Genomic DNA, 25,196 nt, shown 5'->3' with positions numbered 1-25,196 from the left:
GAGATGAAAATTGTAGAACGTGAAAAGTTGCAGCATGTGAGAAGAGGAGAAACTGACATAGGAAGTTTTTTACATGTACTTTGAGAAAAGTCAACAGGAAATCAAAATTGACCCCATTTTGTGATCGGGTGATTTTGGATTTTCTTTTCCCCTGAAATGCTAGTTACTTTGATCACATTGGACTGAAACGTTCTGACTTTACTCACACAGGGCATAACAACTTCCCAAAGTTTTTAAATAATTTTTGTACTTTCTTAGGATCCCCTAAAAACATTTTTTAGGACCTTGTTACACTATATGTGTTAAACAAAAAATTGCTTATAAATTTTTTGTTATGCTATATTATCACCAAATCTTTATTAACTTGTTTTCTTTCAATTAGAACCGGTTTTGTATTTCTTTTTGGAACTGACTGATCGTAGGCCTCATTGATCTGACCTCATGCACCTGAGTAAAGTTTTTAATTTTTTCAAAATTATCCACATATAATTCTTTTTTCATTTAAAAATGAGCTCAAATCAGTGCGGCCTATGATCAGTCAATCAATACAAAACCTGTTCTAATTGAAAGACCAAAAGAGAAGAGCTGACCGAAAGACTGAATCCGAGATTTGGTGATAATATAAAATAATAAGAGATTTACAAGCAATTTTAAAAGGCCGGTCATTTTTGACCAGGAAAACCAAATTAGGGCTTAAAGGATTTTCAGCACAGCACAAGCGGTAATAGCCTACACGCTCCTGGTCCTATTCGTAAGTTTGTCATTTGTATTTTTTTTTCTTGTTTAATATTCTGTTTCACCTGGAAATGTGTTGCATTATGCATAAATTTGGTTGTGTGAGCAAGTTCATGTTGACTTTAAGCGCTGGTCTAATGTTATATTGTTTGCTTTGGAAACGACTGGTTAAAGCATGGGTGCCCAAACTCGGTCCTGGAGGGCCGGTGTCCTGCAGAGTTTAGCTCCAACTTGCCTCAACACCTGCCGGGAAGTTTCTAGCATGCCTAGTAAGAGCTTGATTAGCTGGTTCAGGTGTGTTTGATTAGGGTTGGAGCTAAACTCTGCAGGACACCGGCCCTCCAGGACCGAGTTTGGGCACCCCTGGGTTAAAGTGTCATACTGCTGAGAGCAGTTTATTGATCATTATTTATCAGTCTCTGCTAGAATTGAATGGTGGCATTTTTGTGTTAAAAGAATGAGAGAGGGTCAGTTGGGGAAACGGTGCATGATGCTGGATGTTTAGTTAAGAATAAAAGTACTCATCACCGCACAGAATTGTAATCCACAAAGTCCTTATAATCAACAACTGTATTTCATTTCATTTATAGCATATATGATTTCTGCGAATGCAGTATGAGCTCACTGAACTGAAGTGTGTGTCTGTCCTGCATATAAAACGAGAAATTCACCCAATAAACACATTTATGAAGCTCATGACTTTCTGGTCCACTGGAAGTGTTATAATCTGCACCACAAATCTCTCTCTCTCTCTCTATCTCTATCTATCTATCTATCTATCTATCTATCTATCTATCTATCTATCTATCTATCTATCTATCTATCTATCTATCTATCTAATGGTTAATTTGAGGTTACCATGACTTAACTATAGTAACTGGTGTTGTTTTTTAATTATAATTATTATTTTAACCATGGTTAATTTTCTTAAGGGATGTGTTGCCAGATTAACAAAAAAGTAATACATTTACACCTTAAGACACATGTGTCAAACTCAAGGCCCGCGGGCCTATTCTGGCCTGCCACAGCATATGATTGACTTAAAATAAAAATATATGCAGCTTTATATACACTGAACAAAATTATAAACGCAACACTTTTGTTTTTGCCCCCATTTTTCATGAGCTGAACTCAAAGATCTAAGACTTTTTCTCTGTACACAAAAGGCCCATTTCTCTCAAATATTGTTCACAAATCTGTCTAAATCTGTGTTAGTGAGCACTTCTCCTTTGCCGAGATAATCCATCCACCTCACAGGTGTGGCATATCAAGATGCTGATTAGACAGCATGATTATTGCACAGGTGTGCCTTAGGCTGATCACAATAAAAGACCACTCTGTGCAGTTTTACTGTATTGGGGGGTCCGGGGGGGTCCGAAAACCAGTCAGTATCTGGTGTGACCACCATTTGCCTCACGCAGTGCAACACATCTCCTTCGCATAGAGTTGATCAGGTTGTTGATTGTGGCCTGTGGAATGTTGGTCCACTCCTCTTCAATGGTTGTGCGAAGTTGCTGGATATTGGCAGGAACTGGAACACGCTGTCGTATACGCCGATCCAGAGCATCCCAGACGCGCGTTTCGTTTGCTAGTTTGCTATTTAAGCTCGCGCAACGCTCACGGTTGTCGTCTGTAGTAGCTAAATAGTATTTTTGCCATTTAATATTCACATACACTAGTCCATATCGCGGTTTGATTTAAGTGTACTAAATTGCATTTGATTTATTCATTCAATATTTGACGAATTCCGTGACATTGCTCGTTACACTGTAAACTTATCTTGTGTAGCATTTTGAATGTACAAAAATTAAAGGGTTTGTTTAATTTTCATTGGAATAAAAGATAGATGAATGCTTTCGCCTTCATTTGATTACCAGAAAAATGAAAATACACAACACAGAATTTCTAAAAAATTTTTTATGAATTCGATTAATTAGATATGTTTTTGATTAAACCATTAAAATGGAATACAGAAAAATAAAAAAAATAAAAAAGAAAGGGTAGAATTTGGGCCCTAAGAATGTAATTTTTTACTTTTAATAGGCCTAAATTGCTGTTAAATTAAACAAGTTTCATGATTTTAATTAATTAGACATGTTTTTTGTTAAAATTTAGTATAATCATCCAGAAAAATTTAAACGAAAAAAAAAAACTGAATGCAGAAAAATTAAAACGGAAAAAAAGATTTTGGAAAAAATAAAACTTAGGCTAATTTGGGAAAAATAAAACGGATTTCATTAATGTATGTTTTAAAGTTTAGAATTAGACAGCCTTGAGTTGTGTAGACAATTGCACAGTGAAAATTATCCCAACGCACCACCTAGTGTCCAACCTACTCTAATACTAATATAAGCTGTTTAAATGTGAACAAGGGATTTACAACATTAAAGAAATCCTTTATTTATAACATGTACATGAAAAATCTAAAAGATTAGACACAACTCTGGGACATGGTCGTGCAGCAGCGAGCAACAGTGAAAGGAACCTCAAGGTTGTAAATGTGTGAAATTGTATAGGGCCCCATTCCTGTATTTTGCCTGGGGCCCCCAAATCACTAAATCCGCCCCTGGCCATGCATTATCATGCTAAGTAGTTTCGGTTTCACAACGAAACACACAGCGTCTCCACGACATGGCGGCGGCAGCAACAATATTACAGCGAGAATAAAAGTTACGCCTTCTTTCTTTGCGTGAACATTTGGGCGGCGTTATGCAAATCTTCCCACATAGTGATGTAGACATGTGGGGGCGTGTTAGAACGAGCCGTTTTAGGTAGGAGTGTCTGACTCTTAACTTTTATAAAGAATATCTCTTTGGGTTTGAGACTTTAGTCTTTGCAACTTTAGGGATCTTATCTATTCACAAACAACTTGTAACACTCCAAAAAGAAAGGACAATTTGAAATTGCATCGTATGACCCCTTTAATGAATTAATTAATTTATTTTGGCACTATATAGGCTACATTCATTGCAAATTATGAAAATTAAAAGTACTTTTTTTAGTACTTTAGTTTGTATTTATTTATTTTTGGGTGGGGGAGTGGGGTTGAGTACCACCACTTCTTTTTTTCTACAACAAGCATTGATTGTGTATCATATGTACGCCAAACACGTGCATATCATATGCACGCCAAAGTCAATTTCTGCGTGTGAATCTCATGCCAAATAGAAACAGAAAATCGTGCTATACGCACTTTCATGAGACTGGACTCATTTGTTTTTTTTAAATGCCATATCTGTCACACGCTCTCAACAGCTCACAATTATAAACAAAGTTAAAAGGGTCATATGATGCGATTTCAATTTTTCCTTTCTCTTTGGAGTGTTACAAGCTCTTGGTGCATAAAGAAGATCTGTAAAGTTGCAAAGACTAAAGTCTCAAATCCAAAGAGATATACTTTATAAAAGTTAAGAGTCAGCCACACCTACCTAAAACGGCTCGTTCTAACATGCCCCCACATGTCTACATCACTATGTGGGAAGATTTGCATAACACCTCCCCAATGTGCACGCAAAGAAAGAAGGCATAACTTTTATTCTCGCTGTAGTATTGTTGCCGCCACCATGTCGTGAAGACGCTGTGTTTTGTTGTGAAAGCAAAACTACTTTGTTTGGCCTTCCAAAAGAGGACGATATCCGCTTCGTCATGCCTGGAGCTGATCCGTGCTGGTCGCTGAGGAAATACATCAACTTCACGCTGTGGATCGCCAAATCGGCTTTCACCGTGGACGAAGCGGAGTCCAGCCCGGGGTCGTCACATGTGGTTGCCACAAGCCCGCCGGACGCTTCTTCGTCGAATCCACTGGCCGCCGCTCGCTCACTCAAGGCCGCCGTGTGTGACGCTGTGTTTCGTTGTGAAAGCAAAACTACTTTGTTTGGCCTTCAACTCAAACAAATACTGTAAGTACTTTTTAATATATAAAGAATTTGCCACTGACGATTGAAACGTGAGTTTTGAGCAGTGTAGAGTAGCGCTAGTTGTTTGTCATTTCTCCGATCACAAATGCAGACAGGATTTTATGTTTACGCAGCGCGATGCAACACATAAAAAGACAGTATAAGTCATTATAATCCGTAATTATGTCTCCACTGGATGCAACAAATGCCTCGTTTATAATGGGTTTTAATGTTGTTGTCTCGTCTCTCCGGCCGGAACAAGGCATCACAATATGGATTTCCGTCACACGGTTGAAGTATTCGGCCAATCACAACGCACTGGATAGCTGGCCAATCACAGCACACCTCGCTTTTCAGACCGATGAGCTTTGTAAAAATCGACTTTTTTTAGCTTTTAGTTTTAATTACTTTTTCTTATTTGTGTATGTTTGAATTGTTTTTTGTTTTATTTTTTTTTTGTTTTCATTTAAATGTTTTAGTTTTGAAATATTGTTGTATGCATTTGTCATTTTTATTTAATTTATTTTATTTTCTTAAATGTGTGTGTATATATATAGTATTTATAGAGTTTTAGCTTTTAGTTTTAATTACTTTTTCTTATTTGTGTATGTTTGAATTGTTTTTTGTTTTATTTTTTTTTTGTTTTCATTTAAATGTTTTAGTTTTGAAATATTGTTGTATGCATTTGTCATTTTTATTTAATTTATTTTATTTTCTTAAATGTGTGTGTATATATATAGTATTTATAGAGTTTTAGCTTTTAGTTTTAATTACTTTTTCTTATTTGTAAGTCGCTTTGGATAAAAGCGTCTGCTAAATGACTAAAAGTAAAATTAAAGTAAAAGAAACAATAATGTACAGTATGTGGAAAATAATGTGTTTTTTTTTACCTTAAACCGCATAAACACATTTCATAACACCGAATACACAAAATAATGTTCTTTTTAGCAACATCATATGACCCCTTTAAGTGTGATCAAATTTCTTTCTGAAACACATCGATTTTTACGATTTTATCGATTTATTTTTATCGGTCTGAAAAGTGAGGTGTGCTCTGATTGGCCAGCTATCCAGTGCGTTGTGATTGGCCGAATACCTCAAGCGTGTGATGGAAATGTTACGCCCCTCACCATACTGTGATGATGCCCTGTCCGGCCGGAGCGATGATTCAAAAACGTGAAAACCCATTATAAACGAGGCATTCGTTGCATTCAGTGGGGACATAATTATGGATTATAATGGCTTATACTGTCTTTTTACGAGGTGCGTTACATAAAACCATGTCTGCATTTGTGATCGGAGAAATGACAAACAACAAGCCCTACTCTACACTGCTCAAAAAACTCGCTTTAAATATAAAAAACGTACTTGCAGTCTGTGAGTCAGAACAGCCGGCATTGTAGTCTACTCTACCAGGATCAGCGTCACACACGGCGGCCTTGAGTGAGCAGAGGCCGGGGGCTTGAGAACGGCGTGGCTGGTGGATTCGACAAAGGAGCGTCCGGCGGGCTTGTGACAACCACATGTGACGACCCCGGGCTGGACTCCGCTTCGTCCACGGTGAAAGCCAATCTGGCGATCCACAGCGTGAAGTTGATGTATTTCCTCAGCGACCAGCACGGATCAGCTCTAGGCATGACGAAGCGGATATCATCCTCTTTTGGAAGACCAAACAAAGTAGTTTTGCTTTCACAACAAAACACAGCGTCTTCACGACATGGCAGCAGCAACAATACTACAGCGAGAATAAAAGTTACACCTTCTTTCTTTGCGTGAACATTTGGGAGGTGTTATGCAAATCTTCCCACATTGTGACGTAGACATGTGGGGGGGTGCTAGAACGAGCCGTTTTAGGTAGGCGTGGTTGACTCTTAACTTTTATAAAGAATATCTCTTTGGATTTGAGTCTTTAGTCTTTGCAACTTTACAGATCTTCTTTATGCACCAAGAGCTTGTAACACTCCAAAGAGAAAGGAAAAATTGAAATCGCATCATATGACCCCTTTAAGATGTCTGCGTGAACTTGATACGACTGACTTTATACTCCACTAAAAGTCACCCAATCAACAGCTGATTCGAAACCACTGAGCAAAAATTTGAAAAGTGAAAGTTAGTAAAGAGAAAGATCCTGCATTTGAGTTCCGCGGATACAAACATTTGATCTAATGAATGACATTGACATTTTTAAGTGCACGAATGCTTTCTGGGTTATGTGAGCATAACAGATGGAAAGCGATAGTAAATGAAGATAAAGGTCTCAGACTGTTATTAGATCTGTGATTCACGTATATTATATAGGCTTTCTGTTTGATCATTTTGTTGTCATTGCTAAGTCTGTGAACAGGCTGTTGTCAATATTACTCCGTTTATTTTTGAGATTACTGACAGCAAATCAGCATATTAGAATGATTTCTGAAGGATCATGTGACATTGAAGACTGATGCTGATAATTCAGCTTTGCATCACAGGAATAAATTACATTTTAAACTAAATTAAAACAGAAAAAGATTGTTTTCAATTGTAATAATATTTCACAGTATTACTGTTTATACTGTACTGCATTTTTAATCAATTAAATTCAGCCTTGGTGAGCAGAAGAGACTTCCTTCATAAAAAAGATAAAGAAAAGAAAAGAAAAAACAATAATAACTGACCCCAAACTTTTGAATGGTAGTATGGAATGGTATAAAGTAATTAGACCAAATGAAACCTGCATTAAACTGCTGGAACAAACATTTTCTAAATTATTGAATACAAATTAATGGTATATATCACTGTAAATCTGTATACTTTGAAAGTAATGTTATCAAAGAATTATCAGGTAATTTTAAGATTTCGTCATATTTGGTTGTGCATCATTTTTGTCTTTACAGTACTTTATATATATATATATATTTTAAACTGTATTCTCCATGAGACTCTGCAGCAGGTTTCCAGACGGCAGATCTCCAGCACGGTCCGCAGGCAGCTGGTCAACAAGGTGCCAGACAAACAGAAACTCTTTCAGGTATGTATGTAGTTTTTATGTAATATATTGTGTTTTCTGTAATCTATCAAATGACAAGCTAATGTTCTTGACTCCTGATATCTTTACTAATCATTTACATTCACTCTAAAGGTCTTGTTCACACGTTTGTGTGATTTAAAAAAAAAATTTTTTTTATAGGTGCTTATCAAAATGTTGATTTATTTTTCATATTTAGGAGGCTAATGGGATGCCAGTTCATCTGAAGGGAGGAGTCAGTGATGCTGTACTTTACCGTGCAACTATGGGTCTCACAGTGCTAGGTATGTTATTGTGTCGTGGGTCGTTGCTGCAGTATACTGTATGTTTGCTTAGGTCCTACCACATGTCTATATATGGCAAATAGTTTTTTGTACAAGCTGCATAATTTGACATGATGTTTAATACGTGCCTTAGCAAGCACAGATTTTTATTTGAGTTAATACTCATAGTAAGCTCTAATTGCTGATCACTCATGTGTCTCTTTTTTTTTTAGGAACTGCATATGTCATATATGAACTAGTAAAGGCAGCTCTCCCTCAGAAGAAGGGCTGATGTCAGGGACTGATGTTTCACACAGTATATTTATTTAATGTGAAAGGTAAAAGGGACCACAGTGATTTGAATGAAATAAACTGTGCCTATCATAAACAGACAGATCCTGATTGTTTTACTTTACTCGGTGACAATGAAAAGATTTGAAAAAAATTAAAAGGGGAAAAAAATTGCATAATAAGATTATTTTAGTGCGCTTAAAATCGTTTCACTGCACATTCATTTTCTTCATGCAAAGTGTAATTTTTTTTAAGGACTCCCAAAATCAAAAGGGAAAAAAAAATCTATATTTTGCACAAAGAAAATTAATGCACAGTGCGTGTTCTGTATGCAGAACGTTGCATTTCTAGTTATTGATGTGGTTTAGTTAGTCTTCTGATTGTAGGCCCCTCCTGTGAATAATATTTTAATTATGTGATAATATTCTTCTCATAAAGCATGAGAAGACAACAAACAGCTAAACTATGTTTTTCCTTCTGAAAGTGTATGTGATGTTTGAAGTTAGTGTTCATTGATGAAGGGTGTTTGTGACTCACGGCGCAGCATGTTTTTTGGATGTCTTCATTGGTTCCCAAGAAACAAACAGCAATGTGCACTTCCTTTTTGTACTTCAAAACAATGTGTTTTGAAATCATTTCCAAATGCATGCGTATACATCAGAGAAATGTTTTCCCTGCTAGAGGTTTAAATGTACAGGAACGATTGATCATTTGAGCTCAGTATAGCCCGCCTCAGCATTGGTGTTCTATACAGTTGAGTTCATATGGAAATTTATCCCATGCATTACGAACAACATGTCCTTTGTGTCCCGAGAAAAGATGAAGCTGGAACAGGCATGCAAATAATTGCATGCTAATTATAAAACTATAAAGCACAGATCATTAATTCTGCAAGCAATCTATAAGGAGCATTAGAAGTTCAAGCTTCCCGTTGATGAATAGCTCTGTTAGATGTTTCTCTCTAACAATGGGAATTATGAGATAATGATTGAATTAAAAACAGTCTGGAACTCAGCTGAAAAAACTAATAAACTTCATGATCAAAAATCTAACTCTGCCCTGACTCCCAGTTGACATCCATGTGTTTCTAAATGGCTAAATGTTTATTCATCAGATGGGTAACAGAAACCTCTTCTTTATGATTTAATAATGAGATCAGTGGTGTAGTTTGGGTGGGGGAAATATGAATATGTTGTGTTGAACGTCTCTATCAGCTTTGTGTGTTACCCGACTTAACCACTAGAGGGATACATGTTCAAATAAATGGAAATGCCTCGTTGAAAAACTGATCTACAGGCTCTAAGTTCAACTGTCAGTGGTACTGCGATGGTACATTTCCAATAAATAATTAAATAAATAAATAAATAAAAATGTTATACACCATTTTTGATCCAAAAATGTGGTTTTATGTTAGTGTATTTTGCAGAGTTTCTAATATCGCTGATATTTGTGTTTTGAACTTTTTTTATTATTAGCTGGTCCAGTCCACCCAGCAACAGGCTATACTCTTGTTTTTTTCAATATCACAGAGAGAGAGAGAGAGAGAGAGAGAAAAAAAAAGACAATACATTTTTTTAAACAAGTTTAACTAACCACAAAAGTCCGTACTTTTCAAAATAGACCGAACCGAAAAGTGGTGACAATTGGCTTGAGGATGTTACCATAGCAACCGCTCGAGCGCTTAACTCCGTTATGACCGTTGGACGATACATCGTAAACAAGTGTAACGTTAATTATTTATGAAGACATGTGTATTTACATGTCGAAATTGTATACAAAAAAAAAAACGTTAGTGTAATTTTTTAGTTTTGCTTAAGTTGTAGATTGGGTTAACTGTGCTAGGAACACCGTAAAATCGTTTTTTGTTGTTGTTGTTGCAGCTCGAGACGAATCGCCTCAGATTGCTCTCTAAAAATGACCGACAGACATTCATTTGAAAAGGTTCGCCCACCTGAAAAATCATCGTTTAATTACTTTAATAGTTATTTACAACACCCTAACATTGTAATTGAGTTGTTTCATCGTCTATGTGTCCGCAAAAGCTATATAAATAGTCCCGAATTCGCGATTCCTTTTGAATGTCGTCAGGAGTATGTGTTCCGTAGTAATCGCCGCTGAAACCCGAGACTTCGATGAGTGACATGCAGCAGGAATGCCGAAAGTATGCGCGACTTTCCAAAAGCGCATCCCAACACACAGGCGCGTGACGTCAGAGCTCGGGGTTCGGGATCAGCCCCCTGTTAAGAAGCACATTCTAGTCTGAGATCCCGTGCATTTGGAAACAGCCTTCACGAGCTGTGGGGGTGACCAGACCCTCCTCTTCATTTCCATCTCCATCACTACAGCATCACGGAGAACCTCTGCCTTTCTGAACAGAGCTTTTAAACCCCTTTGCGTCTGGGCGAAATTCCCACCTTCATCCACCAGTTTTGTGATGTATTGAAAGCTTTTGGAAACTTTGGGGAGTTTGGTAAGTCTTGACGTGGAGTCAAGTTTTTTTTCGTTTATTGATAAACCTATGAATACATATTTTATGAATGAAGATGTTATTGCTCTTGTATATGAGACGTAGTAGATACATGTGATGTGAAATGATGAGTGTGAGCACACTGACCCATTTTTCAGCAGCTCTGATCACTTTTTTCCATAGACCTTTGTATGGTGATTTCATTTTTTCCACCACTCTGTCATTGTGCTCTTTTAAAGTAGTTTGGGATGATACAGATTTATTTTGTTTTGGTGGGAAATCTAGACCACTTGTAAGATTCATAAACCCTCTAGGACTTTCTTTGCTAAGCATTTTTATGTTTATTTGCCATGCTTAAATAATGCAGGTAAAGCGGGACTGTTGGTAAAGTTCCTTTCTCTGTTCAGTGTGGTGGACATATGGACAAAAAGTGTCCCACTTTACCTGTTTTCACCATATGATGAGATTTTTGAGACTTACGTTTGATGTTTCATTCAACTTTACTTGATTTCTTATGCTATTACAACACCAAAGCCAGGCACAGTGCATTGTTAAAGGTTTCACTCACACTTTGCACGTCCTTTCACCTTTTTTATTCATTGAATAAAAAACAAATTTTTGCCCTAGTTGGTCCAAAATGGCTCTGCAGTGTGACAAATGCCTTTTTAAAAGTGCAGATGTAGTCTCTCGATTAATATGGGGTCATGTATAATGACTGGAAAAATGTTGAGTAAAGATCCACACTTGAGTAAAAGTTCCCCACTTCAAGTTTTCGATTATGTATATCACATCACACTGCTTGAAATTAGTTTTGCCGAGTGAAAACAAATTACTTAGTAATATTAATGAACAACATGTACCTATTGTGCTCATATTTTGTGAGCTGCTTGTTCTTACACTGGTAATTATTTAAAGTAACATGCAATATGTGTAACACAGAGACCAAGCACATTGCCAAAGTTCAGAGGCAGAGTGGTGAGTTGCTCTCAGCATGAATATCAGGATGTAAAGTCTGAATTTTTCCAGGCACAACAGGGGGCGCAGGAGCCCTGCAGAAAAGTTTTTCAACCCCTGATGTGTAGGATCCTAAATCAGGCAAATTTCCAGACAATTGCATACAGTCTATGAACTCACAGTTTCCGACGTTAAACAGACGAATCAGCAGATTACACACAGCATATGCAGTTTATAATTGTTTTTCTGTAGGGAATGTTTTTCTAAGACCCACAGTGAGTTATTTTACTTAGTGTCCTTGTTTTAGGAAATATTTGGACCATGGAAAACCAATTTTTCCTCTCTTGACCAGAGAACCAGCTGGAATTTTGAAAAAAATAAAATCAGATTTGAATGAGATCTCTTGCAGTGAACTGTGCTGGAGTGGAGTGTATAGTCTTTTTTTTGGGATTGATTTATGAGCAAAGTATGTGTGTAATTTGGTTGATTTTTCAGATTGATTGATGTTCTGCTGATACTGGGGTGAAGATGTCGGTCACGCGTTTGGCAGCGGCCGCTCTCCTAACACTCTCAGTCCTTACATCAGTGAGAGCTCAAGGTAAAAAAAAACAAACCCTACAAATCTCTCCCTATTCACACTGGTAAATTAAAAATAAAACAGTTTAGATCATAGTCTATTATTAGTATTTTAAAATATATAAATATTAACTGTACAACAACAATTGTTATTTTTAATTTTCATTTCATTGTTTAATTTTCATTTCATTCATATGTCCATACAAATGAACAAAAATATAGGAGAAAAATTGCTTATATTCACATTAATTTATTCACAATAATGTGAATAAATGTGCATTTCGATGTGTAATGTCTCTGTTTAGACACTAGGTTGGACACTGATCGAGGACTTTTACTGTCCTAAAAGATTCCTTTTAATCATTTGGCGGTGTTTATGCTAGTGGAAATGGAAACGCATGACAGCACAGGATATTTAATTACACCTAACTGTGTTTTCCAGCAACTAATTCTTCAGAAATATCTACTGTAATGATTTTCAAGAACATTCTGTCTAAGGCCAAATCCAGTAAAGGTTAAGTATTGAATAGGACTTGGTTTTAAATATTTTCTGTATGCTTAGGACCCATGATCAGCTGCAGGATACCAGACATCTCAGCCAGACAGATTCACATTCAACTTTTTCCTCTAGTAAAACACCTTTTCATGTATTTTATTTCATGTATTTATGTGTTTCAGTAAGTGAGCTCTTGGTAGGTTTGAACAGTCTTGAAGGCAGTAAAACTTTGATTTAACCATTTCAGATCACTGAATAAAAGCATTAAATCGTACATTGCCAGTGTTCAGTGGAAAGTATAGTGGAATATTTTACAGCTTTTATTTGAAAAAAAAAAGACAACTTAACGTTGAGGCCAAGTTTCCCTTCTCCGCTTTCTGCACTCTTAGGAAACAAAAAGACAAAATATGAGCACCTTTTTTCCTCTCTCTCTCCTAGGAAAGTGAGAGCAAGAAGTAATTGTGTTACTTCTCAATGCTGCATTATGCAAAAATAAGAAAAGCCTTTGTTTAAACATGTTCCACTAATATAAAATATGACAGCGAGACAAATACCTTAACCAACACTTTCACTTTCTTATTTGACATGGTTCTTATTAGATGCTCAGCACAGCAAACTAAATGTTGTTAATTGATGCTCCAAAGAGCTTGAATTGTTCAAAAGCAGAGGGATTTTGGTTGCACCAAATCTGGTTTGGGTCTGATGGACACAAAAGTAAAAAAAAAGAAAAAAAAAAGAACGGGTGATGAATGAGTGGTGTGTGTCTGATTGTGGATGTGTACGATAGCGGTTGTGTTGGACCTATTTGGAGTCAGAAATGGAACCGATTGTGACATCTAGTCAGCCAGGTTGGTAAATCTTGATTTTGGTGAACCTGTTCCCAGTCAAGCTTAAGCCCTGGTCAAGATTTGACCAGAGCCACGGCTTCACAAAATATTTTATTGTGATATTCCAACATGCACACGACCCATATGTTCCACACAGATACTGACCTTCCAAACACCATGCAACACAAAATGCCACAAGAATATCACTTTAAAATATTTTAAAGTCCTCTACATGTACATGAAGTCCTTTAAGTCCCACAAGTTGTTGCAGACAACTTTTCATGTACAAGTGCATGAGTCCTCTAGTTCATCTAGACTGGTGCGTCCCGTTTTACATAACCTCTTTTTGTTTATATATTCACTTGTTTGTCACTTTCCTTTATCTTTATATTTCATTAAAGGTTGTCGTCGTGCACCCTTTTAAGTGGTTTGCAATGGAAAGTGACTACATTAATGCAACTGCACACAAAATGTCCATTCAAGTCCATTGTACAATCAACACTTCTTGTCTGTCTGTGACGACAGCTATTCAGACAGTTCAACACAGTGTGTCTGGCTGCGTTGGACTGACTGCAATGAATGCATGCCCGTCACCAGTTATAGCCCCCATGTAATGTTTTGTTGAGGTCTTTGTGGAACGCGCTTTACATGTCTATGCTTGAGTAGTCAATGGCCCTTCGGTCAGACAGCTCAAACAGATGTCATTTTGACCCAAAATGGCCGCTGTCCACTTTGTTCCATGTTGCCTTGAGTCCTTCTCCAACCGTGAACTTAGCTGTTGGGACTTTGTCCACAAACCTGTGTGCTCTTCTCATAAATACAGCTTTTCCATGGTTTCTTGGAAATAACTTGATTCACCTCTTCTTTCCACAGTAACGCCTCCATCAGACTTGAGGTTTAAGATTTTAAATGAAAACACAGTACAAATGATATGGAAGCAACCGCTGTCAAGGATTGAGGGCTTAAGAATCGTAGTGACATCGGATACAGGTGGGTGAAAACGTGAAAGCACCGCACATGTTGAAATTGTAACGCCAGCATGAAACATTTGCAATCGATTTTACTTCTGTGACATGTCTCAAAATGAAATTGTATATTCAACAAGGGAAAATAAATGACAGAACAATTTTTTCCAAATTTGCGATGGATTGGATTATGGAAAAAGTTAGCAGTCCATACCAAAAAAAGTGTTTTTTTTGACTTCATATTGATAGTCAAAGATAGTGCAAAGGGTTGTTCAGACCGGCAATGGTCGTCTCATGAACTACTGCCATTGTGCCCTTGAGCAAACACTTAACCTCAGGTTGCTCGGGGGGAACTGTCCCTGTAGTAAGTGTACTGTATGTTGCTTGAGATAAGAAAGCATCTGGTAAACGACAAGTAACCTTTATACTCACTGCCACAGGCAACTCTTGGGAAATATGTTCTGGCGTGCCCTTCAAAAATGATTTAACATGGACTGTTACTCATCGCTTGTCTTGGGAAGTCATTAATGTTTCTCTAATCCAGCTCTTGTGTGTCTAGACTAGATTTATCTACTTATAAATTAAGGTTGGCTAGATGTTATCTTCATGTAGATTGTATATCATGATATGACACTTAAACATTGTAAATGCAAATGTTTCCTTCTCTCTATAGAAGAGCCTGTTAAGGAATTCACACTTCCTCCATCCGCAACCAAAACCTCCATCAGAGATTTGACCCCCGATGTGGATTATGTTGTTACGATAACTTCATATTCTGGATCGGAGGAGAGTATACCGATCTCTGGTCAAATTACAAGTAAGTGGCAAGCCATTGTTTTTCCTTGAGTGTGTTATGTTGATGTTTCACACTGTCATGGAAGGCCTGGAAGAGTTTGAAGAGGAATTTTCAAACTGTGGTTTGGAGAAGTCATTGAAAATGAATTTATGTTTGTTCTTGGTTTATTTGGAGAAATATACTGTACACTTAATAACTGTATATATATATAAATGTACGTTGATTAGAAATGTTTTTTTGTGATTGCAATCTCTATAAAATAGTTAAATATTCTTATACAATAATTAGAAATGACTGGAGAAGGCATGGGAATTCATTGACCAAAAGGAACCCTTTTAATGGAAGGAATACATTTTCTTAAATATTTATTGATTTTTTGTTTGTTTGTTTGTTTCTGTTTTAGTCCAATCGAGTGGTTTTGAAGGAGGTACCAGGAAACCTCAGGTCTCCGATGCAGTCAGTAAGTAAGAGCCTCCAGGCTCTTTCCATTGCTATGCGATCATTGCATTTTATTGGGAGTTTCCATATTAGTCAGTACGCAAATGTGTATATGTCTTTGTTTCCTTCCAAATTTACGACTCCTGATAACAATTTAGCTTGTTAGTCAGCATTAACTTTTCCAGACATGATAAACTGAGCCAGCGTTTCCAGCATGGCTTTTGGGTGAGAGTTCATAAGTGGCCCCTTTGCGCCTGATTTGAAATAAAAAACACGAACCTCTCGCAATGCAGAAAGTGGAAAGCATTACAGCTCCGCTCTTTACAAGAGTGCTGTGACCTCGTCCTCCAGATGAAGGTGAACAGCTTTACTTTTCCTTTCCTACATTAAGCAGAAGTGGAAAATCCATCCACCCCTCACCCCCGCCCCAAATACCATAATGGTTAGTTAGCATGCCTTCTGCAGACGACTCTCTAAAAAAAACCCGGTCTCAACGCTCCAGTGCTTCCCTTCTGCTGGCCAGTGTTGGGCAGTAACGCACTACTTAGTAATGTGTTACTGTAATTTTATTACTTTTTTAGTAACGGAGTAATTTAATGCGTTATAATTTTCAAAATAGTAATTAGAGTGTAGTTACAAGCCGAAGTCTATACGTTACTGCCGTGTTATATTGCTGACAGAATGCAGTGTTTTATAATCTAGAGATTGTAAAAAGGATGTAGCACACGCACTGCCGAGTCAAGTGCCAGTGGATTCGAGACCTGCTCCCGCAACAGAGCGCAGTCCAGGACAAGATGGGCGAGTGCTGGTGCGGGATGCGGGAGAATAAAATGATTCACGGGACTCCCGCAAAATAGAAATATCTAAACATAAAATATCTAAAACAAATTAATTGTTATTCATCTATTGCACAAAAGCAACATGAACTAATATAAAATATAAACGATTAACAGGTGCAAGCATATGCAGAGTTTCTATTTAGGCTATAACACGTGTTTGCAGTGTTGAGAAGTGCAGTGCTGAAATTTGCGTGCTCATGAATCCTCTCATTATAACACACGAAATGTAGACATTATGAAAGATTCATTATGCATATATTTATTGTGTTATAACAGAGGTTTGTGAGATTGCGATGAACTGAGATGTCTTTTAGAGATTATAAATGCAGCGCTCTTTGCTGGCATTCTGCCATGCCAAACCATGCACGCAGCAGCCGCTTGCTTTAGTTAAAAATAACAGTGTTCTGTGAATGTTGATGCTTTAATAACAAAGATTTATCGGGAGCATGTATGCTGGGATTTCATAAATTTAATGGAGAAAAAAGTAACGTAACTAGTAATGTAATTAATTACTAATTACTTTTGAAATAAAGTAATCAGAACAGTAACGTGATTACTTTAAAAGGAGTAATCAGTAATTTGATTACATTTTCAGAGTAACTTGCCCAACACTGCTGCTGGCGCAAGTGGAAAATCAGTGAATCTAATTACCGTAATAAAGGAAGGCAAGATACGATATGTCAACAACTTCCTGTCCTGTCCTGTCCTGTCTGCCATAAAGGCCTGGCAACATCTTACCAAAGATGCAGCCGACACAGTCCGTTCAAAGGCAGCAAATTCCACAAATTGTGGTTGAGGGCAAGTATAATTAAAAGTTGAGGAATTTTTCCAAGCCGTGTGGAGAAATGGAGTTCATAAATGGAGTTCAAGAGAGAGGGAAGGACAAGTAATGACTCGCCTAATAACATTACGAATAGAGACACACTCAACCCATATGTCAATGAAGGAATGAGTTGTAACCAGTGTATATTGCATAATAGATAAATGTGGTGCTGATATGCAGGATGTTCCCCTTCTTATTTGTATGTGTAAATTTTTGTATGTTTTGATTGACACTCAAGCATACTGTATCAATGAGCACATACATTTGTGTGACATACAAATCCATCGTATCCGCATGGTGTTATGGTACTAAGAGATTTGGTCTTACTCTGATATAGAAAAAGGGGTCGGAATTTAGAGTTCAATGCCAAATGTGTCTGACAAATCTTGCATCCTTTTCAAAAGTTCATCTCCTTTTCTAAAGTCAGATCTGTCTAGAGTTTCTTAACTTCTGACTCTCTAACACTTTTTCCCAGAATGCTTACCAAGTGCCATTGCTGACCTTGTCTTCCTGGTGGACGGCTCTTGGAGTGTCGGGCGGGAAAATTTTAAATTCATCCGCAGCTTCATAGCAGCCATGGCAAGCGCGTTTGACCTCGGAGAGGACAAGACTAGAGTGGGTGTGGTTCAGTACAGCACGGACACCAGAACTGAGTTTAACCTCAACCAGTATTTCAAAAAGGCTGAGCTGCTCAAAGCCATTAACAGTTTGCCATACAAGGGCGGCAACACCATGACAGGTACCGAATTCACTCTTATGTATTCATACTGAAACCTGCAAATAATATTACTGCTGAACAACAAAGTTACTATGCGAGTTTCAAGTCTCAGTAATTCTTTTGTGATTTTTGTGCAGGCGAAGCCCTGGACTACCTGCTGAAAAACATGTTCACGGAGACCACCGGTGCTCGCAAGGGATTCCCCAGAGTTGCTGTAGTTATCACAGATGGGAAATCTCAAGACCCAGTGGAGGGTTACGCCAAGAGGTTGAAGAACGCTGGAGTTGAAATCTTCACTTTGGGTATGTGGTCATTCATCACTGCCGTTTTTCATGGTCTGGATTTCTTCTGCATTCTCACAGGATTGGGTAGCTTTCAAGAAATCCATACGCAAAAAATAAATCCTTGAAAGGAATTCTGAGAAATAATGCATTATTTATTATTTTTATTCAGGGATCAAAGAAGCAGATGAAGAAGAGCTGAAACAAATGTCTTCAACACCCTACAGAACACATGTGTACACAGTGCCAAATTTCGACATGATCAAAGCTGTGGAGAAATCGCTCATCACGCAGGTGTGCACCAGTGTGGATGACCAGCTCAACTCGCTGGCTAGCGGCGAGGAAGGTAAACAAACAATAACAATTGTAAATCTGCTTTAGCAGGTTTATTAAACACAACCCCGAGCATTAAACATGACCCCATTTTTCCTCTTTCTGTTTATTTGCAGTCATTGAGCCAGCGTCAAACTTGCAAGTCACAGAGGTTGCGTCCAAGTCAATGCGGGTGACGTGGGATGCATCTATAGGGGAGGTGACTGGATACAAGGTGAAGATGGTTCCCATGTTGGCTGGCAGCAAACGTCAGGAGCTGTACGTTGGGCCGACTCAGACCTCTGTGAATGTTAGAGATTTGTCCCCTGATACAGAGTATGAGATCAGCCTGTTTGCACTCAAAGGTCTGACACCCAGTGAGGCAGTTATGGCGATGGAGAAAACCCAGCCCTTAAAAGTATCGCTAGGTGAGGAAAAGTCAGCACTGTTTAACTTTCCACTGTATTCCATTGATTAAATATCGATGACCCACAACCTTTTTTTACTTTTAGAATGTTCTCTCGGTGTGGATGTACAAGCTGATGTCGTTCTCCTGGTTGACGGTTCCTACAGTATTGGACTTACAAACTTTGCTAAAGTTAGAGCTTTCTTGGAAGTCCTGGTCAACACCTTTGACATTGGGCCAGACAAGGTTCAAATCAGCTTGGTCCAGTACAGCAGAGACCCACACACTGAGTTCTACCTAAACACCTATCATGATCTTAGCGCTGTGGTCAAAGCCGTGAGAGCGTTCCCCTACCGCGGAGGTTCCACGAACACCGGCAAAGCTATGACATATGTGAGAGAGAGGACTTTTGTTCCAACCAGAGGCGCTCGTGCAAATGTACCTCGCGTTATGATTCTGATCACCGATGGGAAGTCCTCGGATGCTTTCAAAGACCCAGCGGCTAAGCTTAGGAACACGGATGTAGAGATTTTCGCAGTGGGCGTCAAAGACGCTGTCCGCTCAGAGCTGGAGGCGATTGCTAATCCTCCAGTGGAGACCCACGTGTACACCGTAGAAGACTTTGATGCTTTCCAGAGGATTTCCAACGAGCTAACCCAGTCCATCTGTTTGAGAATTGAGCAAGAGCTTCTGAACATCAAGAGAAGAAGTGAGTAGCCTCCGATTTTACCACTAACTGCTGTTAAATTTGTTGGGCTCTGGGTCCGGATGTGCATAGAACCATATGTTTTGAACTCTGGTTTTGCACCAATTTGTGCTAAAGTTTAAAGGGTTAGTTATTAAAAGGGTTACCCAAAAAAGTAAATTCTGTCATCATTTACTCACCCTCATGTTGTTCCAAACTCATGACTTTCTTTCTTTCTTTCTTTTGTGGAACTTATTTAACAGAATGTCCAAGCTACTCAGTTCTAAACAATGAAAATAGTAAGCAGAAGCTGTCAAGCTCCAAAACTAACAAGCATCAATAAGTTCTATTTGTGTGCTGTATTTTGAATCTTATAAAGTCATACAATATCTTGGCGTTGGAAACAGGCCAACTTAAAATCTATTAGATAACACATACTGCCTGAGCCTGTAACTGTACTGTAACCATTTTTTGGCAATACACTGGGATGTGTCCTTTTAGTTGAGCAAAGGGAAGAGCCTCATATATTTCGGTTATGCTCTCTCTTCTAGGTCTGATTGCACCCAGGTCTCTGACCTTCTCAGAGGTGACCTCCAGGAGTTTCCGAGCTTCTTGGATAACTGATGCTGTGGATGTGCAGTCCTATCTGGTGCAATACAGGCCTGATGCTGATACAGAAGCAGGCTACATCTCTGTTTCTGTGCCGGGAGACACCACTACTTCTGTCTTACATCACCTTACTCCAGTCACAAAGTACGAGGTCAAGGTTTATGCCCAATACCAGAAGGGAGAAAGCTTTCCTATATCGGACTTTGAGACCACACTAGAAGGTGATTGTCTGTTTTCTATAAAAGTTAGCTAAGCTAAGCTAATTACTATTGACGTTCCTTTTGAGACTTTTAAAGGAATAGTTTATCCAAATGTTGTTCTTGATGACTTTCTTTCCTCGATACAACTAAATGTTGAGTATTTTAAAGAATATCCTGGCAAATTTGAGGAAACTGTTTCTTTAAAAGTCACAACAGCAACCTTTTTGTGATCCTTACGTTCCAATTTGTGCAGAACAAGGATCTGTGAACAACCTGAGGGTTTCCGAAGAGACGACAAGCAGTTTCCATGTCTCATGGGTGGCTGCTCCCGGTCCAGTGGTGCGGTACAGACTCACATATGTCCCAGTCCGAGGAGATAGTGGATTGCTAGAAACTGCAACAGATGGCCCTGAGACTACCATTGTTCTGCAGCAACTTTACCCAGTTACTACCTACCGTGTCTCTGTGGCAGCCGAATACCCATCAGGCGTTGGGCCTCAGATGCAGATTGATGGAATGACCAAAGAAGGTGATTGGAACAACTTACAAACTTCCCCTCCAAAATACTATGTCCGTTTGAGGGCAGGATGCCATGAGATTATGAGTCTGAGTTCCTTTTACTGGAATTTTCTCACAATTTTAAAAGAGAAAGTGCCAGTTCGGACATTTTTTTTACATTCATGCAGGTCATTGTAAAATGTTCTTGAATTGTTAGACTAGTAGTCACAGTTAGCTAGATTGGCATTTGTTTAAGAGGGATGCCCACTCAATGGTTGTTTCCCAGGTTTTTTTTTTATATCAGACAACTGGTGTAAAGTTGTACAGTGATTGGTTGAGCAGCCAAGCACCTTAAATGAATGGAAAATTAGATTTTGACAAAAACTCTATGAGACGCTTCCCAGAATTTCTTTCGTTGAGTTGGCGAAAAATATCTGTTTGGTTAGGCAAAACCTCTGGGTTCTTTATCAAGTCTGAGAGTAGTTAGTGTCCAAGCATGAGCCAGCTGCGTCTTAATAGCTGCCTACAGCGATGCAGCTGCAGTCTGTCCACAGTTATAATCTGCAAAGGACAAATCCCAGGTCATGACTTTTGACGCCTGTGTTAAACTGTGTTTTATCTCTGCATTGTCTCTGTTCCAGTCAACAAATTAGTTTTCTAACTCCTACTTCATCAGTTTCTTAGTTGTGCTGCTTTCAAAGGACACAATTCCTCGTAATTTGTTTGCAAGTGTGTGGTGATCAGACTTGAGATTTTTCACCTGGTGGATGATAAAACCACTTGAAAGCAACTTTAGACTTACATTGAAGGAGGGAACACTGGGGTTACTTTGTTTTTAACTGATTTCTCTTCATATATCTGATAGAACGTGGCTCGCCGAGAGACCTGCGTGTTTCTGACGAGACGGTGTCGTCCATGCAGCTGTCCTGGGCTGCTGCGCCAGGAAGAGTCGCTCAGTATCGCGTGTTCTACCAGCCCACAGAAGGTGGTGAGATGAAGGAAGTGGCGGTTAAGGGGGACACCACAGTAGCCTTGCTAAAGAATCTCCAGCCAGGCACAGAGTACCAGCTGGCCGTGAGGGCACGCTACTCCTCTGGGTTAGGCGAGCCACTGCAGGGCACAGGAACCACACTAGAAGGTATGGACATGACATTCCTCTAAGAAACATACAATATGTGCAATGTTATCTTGAGGACACAACCCATTTTGGGGGAGGTGTGATGCAATGGTGAAAGCTCAGGACTCGTAACTGGAAGGTTGCTGGTCCCAACAAAGGAGAGAGCCATAAGCCAGGATTTCATGTGCACTGCTTTTCTTTTTGCCAGCCCCCATTTATTTTCATTGTTGATCATTAGTAAATGATAACATATGGTTGGATAAAATCAACAACTTTCCAGTTACTATTCCTTTAAGCCCAGGCTCCTGTATGCTACTTTGGATAAATGCATGTGCAAAATAACATTAGCGGTAAGGCTTCTGAGTACCAGAGGATATAGCCCAGACATATTCCATTTCTTCCCAAGAAACATGATTGAATGTGGAATCGTTGTAATTGTATACTGTTTTTTGTAATTGCAAAAGGCACCCATCGAACTCCCTTTGAGTGCAAGATTTGAGTGCATTATTTTGGATCAGTTGAGAAAGTGCAGCCTTGGAAACACTATGGGCATTTTTAACATCCTCAGCCCTGTCAGAAAGGATAAACAAATAGGTTGAACAGAGCTGAGCGATTATACTGCTCCTTCTTTCATTCAGCCCAGATAAACAGCTCACAGGTCTTTTGGGGTTTCAGAGGACCAAATCTTAAGCTACAGCAACATGGCTACAGTATCTGCAAATGAAATTACCAAAACAAAAGCTTGCCCAGGTTCTTAAATCACTGAATTCCGGTAATCTTATGTCACTGAACCTTCAGTGTCAGATTTGAGGTCCAAAGATCAGAGGCCAGAAGGAGTTAAATGATGGCTTTAAATGATGGAAAACCTGTTAAAGGGATAGTTTACATAAAAATCTAAATTCTGTCATCATTGAGCTTAAAAGAAGTACTCTGGGCTGTCAAGATTACTTTTTAATGAAAACATATAGTGACCAAAAATGGGTTCTGAAGCTATAACTCAGCCTTGTGAACCTTGTATGGCTCAAATGAAATGATTAACACCTTTTCTTGGTATTATTGCTCATATGTTTTGTATTCACTGCCATTACTTTACCCAGCTGAGGGTCATAAATATGGCAGATGAGCAGAAAATCCATGTGACTGAAACAGATCAGCTTCTGAAGACTTGGGATATATTGCCTAAGTGGTGCTTTTTTGTCTTTTGTGGCAAGATATATTAGTTTGGAAGAACACGAGGGAGAGTAAATGATGTCAGAACTTTTGGGCGAATGATTCTTTAAATGAGAATAGCTGAGTTTGTTTTTGGTAGGGTAGAGATTTGGCCTGGGTTGTTCTCAGTGGTTCTCAGTGTTCTCTGTGGACCATGTAGTGGTTTGTATACCATGCAGGAGTCCTGTTCTCGAAATCTGATCTGTGAGAAGCGTAGCATTATGGCTTGATTATGGATTGACATAGAAGATTATGAGATGGTGATTTCAGCTCCTCCATCCATCCATTGAGACTCGGTCAGTGGGAGCTGGACTAAATGAAGCTCTTTAATGCAGATAGTTACGTAATGCAGGAACTATTGAGTTCTGGAACAAAGGAGTAGAGCAGTCACTCAGACATCTCTGTTCCTTCCTTTGCATCCTCATGAGGATATGGATAAGGAGAAGCATGAAAGATTTCCGTTCTGTCCCCAATCTAATGCAGGTGTGTTGACCGAGCTGTGGTCCAGTTTATGACCTAGCGTGTCCATTTGTAGAGTAGAGAAGGTCTACAATCCCAGATGCTACGTACATTTTGCGATAATTCACGTTGTCTTAGCTCATCATTGACCTGTCTGTGTGCAGCGAGTCTTCAACAGGTTCAATTACCTCAAAAAGAATGATTTCCAGCAAATCGCTGAGAAGACCTTGAGGCTTTCTGTATAAAAAAGGGAAATGCTACGTGACGCTATAATAGTTCCCATATTTCTTACTTAAATGTTATTTCTGTTGTTTAAAAGCTACACTGACCTAAACAATTGTTATAAAATCAGTGGTTAAAGGGATTTGCAACCTACTGTAATTCTACAGTTACCTTTAAAAAAAATACAAAATTCTGTAAGATAATTGAAGTGGTATGCCCGTTGCTCTAAAAAATGTGTGTCTGTGACGTCGCTGAGTGAAAACCGTGAAAATGAAATCAGCTGTTTTGTTTCACCATCTCACAGAAGACTGAAAAATGAATCAAAAGGGTTTCCATCTGCATATATACAAAGGAGAATCAGGAGACGTGAGGAGTTATCATAATGTAAACTCAAAGGGGCGCACATGTGGAACACGTTACCTGCCTTGTACTTTAGATGAGATTATTTCCAAAGGGATCTTATTTGTATTATGTTCTCGTTAGAGTAGCACCTGGCCAATCAAAGCGAGACAGATTACATAGCAGGATATTATAGTGTTACATACAGATATTCATTTAAAATAAAGTCTCAATCAGCTAGATACAAACGGGCCAAAAGGTGACTTTGTACTCCAGCACTTGGGTATCCTCAGAGGAGGATTGTCCTTCCTGTTTGCCATCTGTCAGAGTGCCTAATGCGTTCAATCTGGCCTCGCTGTCCGGCCCGTGACCCCCGGAGATGTACGTAAAGCACAGATGAAGGGGACAACCGAAAGCTCTTCCAGCACCTGCGTTTTCCCGGTGATTGACACGAGGTTAAACTTCAAAAACACTGCAGAAAATGTACTGCATGTGTATGGTCTGTCTCGGCTTTGGATTTCGGAGAAGAACAGGATGCCGGATTGGCTTTTTGAATGGAATTGCATCTTTAAATGGATATGAAAGATCGTTTGAATTTCAAGGCTCTTTTAAAGACAGAGCCAAATAAAATCCTGCTGTCGGGCTGCAGAGAAATGCATATGAAAGTCGCATGTTGAGCAAAGATTGTAGAAGACACATTGTTCAACGAGATGCACTGTTTCCAATTTGGGAAAATTGTTAGGACTTATAATCGTGCCAGGCAAGGATGAG

At 38.7% G+C, this 25,196-nt stretch overlaps 2 protein-coding genes across 2 annotated transcripts in view; both read left to right on the top strand.

Moving 5' to 3' along the window:
- The first annotated feature begins 7,426 nt into the window (after nucleotides 1-7,426).
- On the top strand, nucleotides 7,427-8,196 carry LOC107548419 (cytochrome c oxidase subunit 7A2, mitochondrial-like). Its single transcript, XM_016229082.1, has 3 exons — nucleotides 7,427-7,638; nucleotides 7,835-7,919; nucleotides 8,132-8,196. The coding sequence occupies exons 1-3, from the start codon at nucleotides 7,432-7,434 to the stop codon at nucleotides 8,188-8,190; spliced, it is 351 nt and encodes a 116-aa protein (XP_016084568.1). The 5' UTR covers nucleotides 7,427-7,431; the 3' UTR covers nucleotides 8,191-8,196.
- Nucleotides 8,197-10,458: 2,262 nt separating this feature from the next.
- The window catches only part of LOC107548430 (collagen alpha-1(XII) chain-like), a 73,584-nt gene continuing 58,846 nt past the window's right edge, over nucleotides 10,459-25,196 (top strand). Inside the window, exons 1-13 of the mRNA XM_016229097.1 lie at nucleotides 10,459-10,659; nucleotides 12,106-12,208; nucleotides 14,383-14,499; nucleotides 15,148-15,291; nucleotides 15,674-15,730; nucleotides 17,846-18,109; nucleotides 18,226-18,390; nucleotides 18,542-18,715; nucleotides 18,819-19,109; nucleotides 19,194-19,796; nucleotides 20,324-20,602; nucleotides 20,835-21,110; nucleotides 21,945-22,217. Of these exons, the coding sequence (XP_016084583.1) occupies nucleotides 12,139-12,208; nucleotides 14,383-14,499; nucleotides 15,148-15,291; nucleotides 15,674-15,730; nucleotides 17,846-18,109; nucleotides 18,226-18,390; nucleotides 18,542-18,715; nucleotides 18,819-19,109; nucleotides 19,194-19,796; nucleotides 20,324-20,602; nucleotides 20,835-21,110; nucleotides 21,945-22,217 (2,713 nt within the window). The 5' untranslated portion in view covers nucleotides 10,459-10,659; nucleotides 12,106-12,138. The remainder of the gene's footprint in view (nucleotides 10,660-12,105; nucleotides 12,209-14,382; nucleotides 14,500-15,147; nucleotides 15,292-15,673; nucleotides 15,731-17,845; nucleotides 18,110-18,225; nucleotides 18,391-18,541; nucleotides 18,716-18,818; nucleotides 19,110-19,193; nucleotides 19,797-20,323; nucleotides 20,603-20,834; nucleotides 21,111-21,944; nucleotides 22,218-25,196) is intronic.

This window comes from Sinocyclocheilus grahami, unplaced genomic scaffold (genome assembly GCF_001515645.1).
Source record: "Sinocyclocheilus grahami isolate Dianchi unplaced genomic scaffold, SAMN03320097.WGS_v1.1 scaffold347.1, whole genome shotgun sequence".
In the NCBI taxonomy this organism is placed as follows: domain Eukaryota; kingdom Metazoa; phylum Chordata; class Actinopteri; order Cypriniformes; family Cyprinidae; genus Sinocyclocheilus; species Sinocyclocheilus grahami.
The sequence above is the reverse complement of the archived record's forward strand: the minus strand, read 5'-3'. Positions and strand labels throughout refer to the sequence as shown.

Bases quoted from the DNA above. Each gene is read 5' to 3' on its own strand.
- LOC107548419 (XM_016229082.1), top strand. From the start codon at position 7,432: ATGTTATCAAAGAATTATCAGGTAATTTTAAGATTTCGTCATATTTGG. The intron at 7,639-7,834 runs GTATGTATGTAG...TTTCATATTTAG, and splicing joins ACAAACAGAAACTCTTTCAG to GAGGCTAATGGGATGCCAGT. The intron at 7,920-8,131 runs GTATGTTATTGT...TTTTTTTTTTAG, and splicing joins TATGGGTCTCACAGTGCTAG to GAACTGCATATGTCATATAT.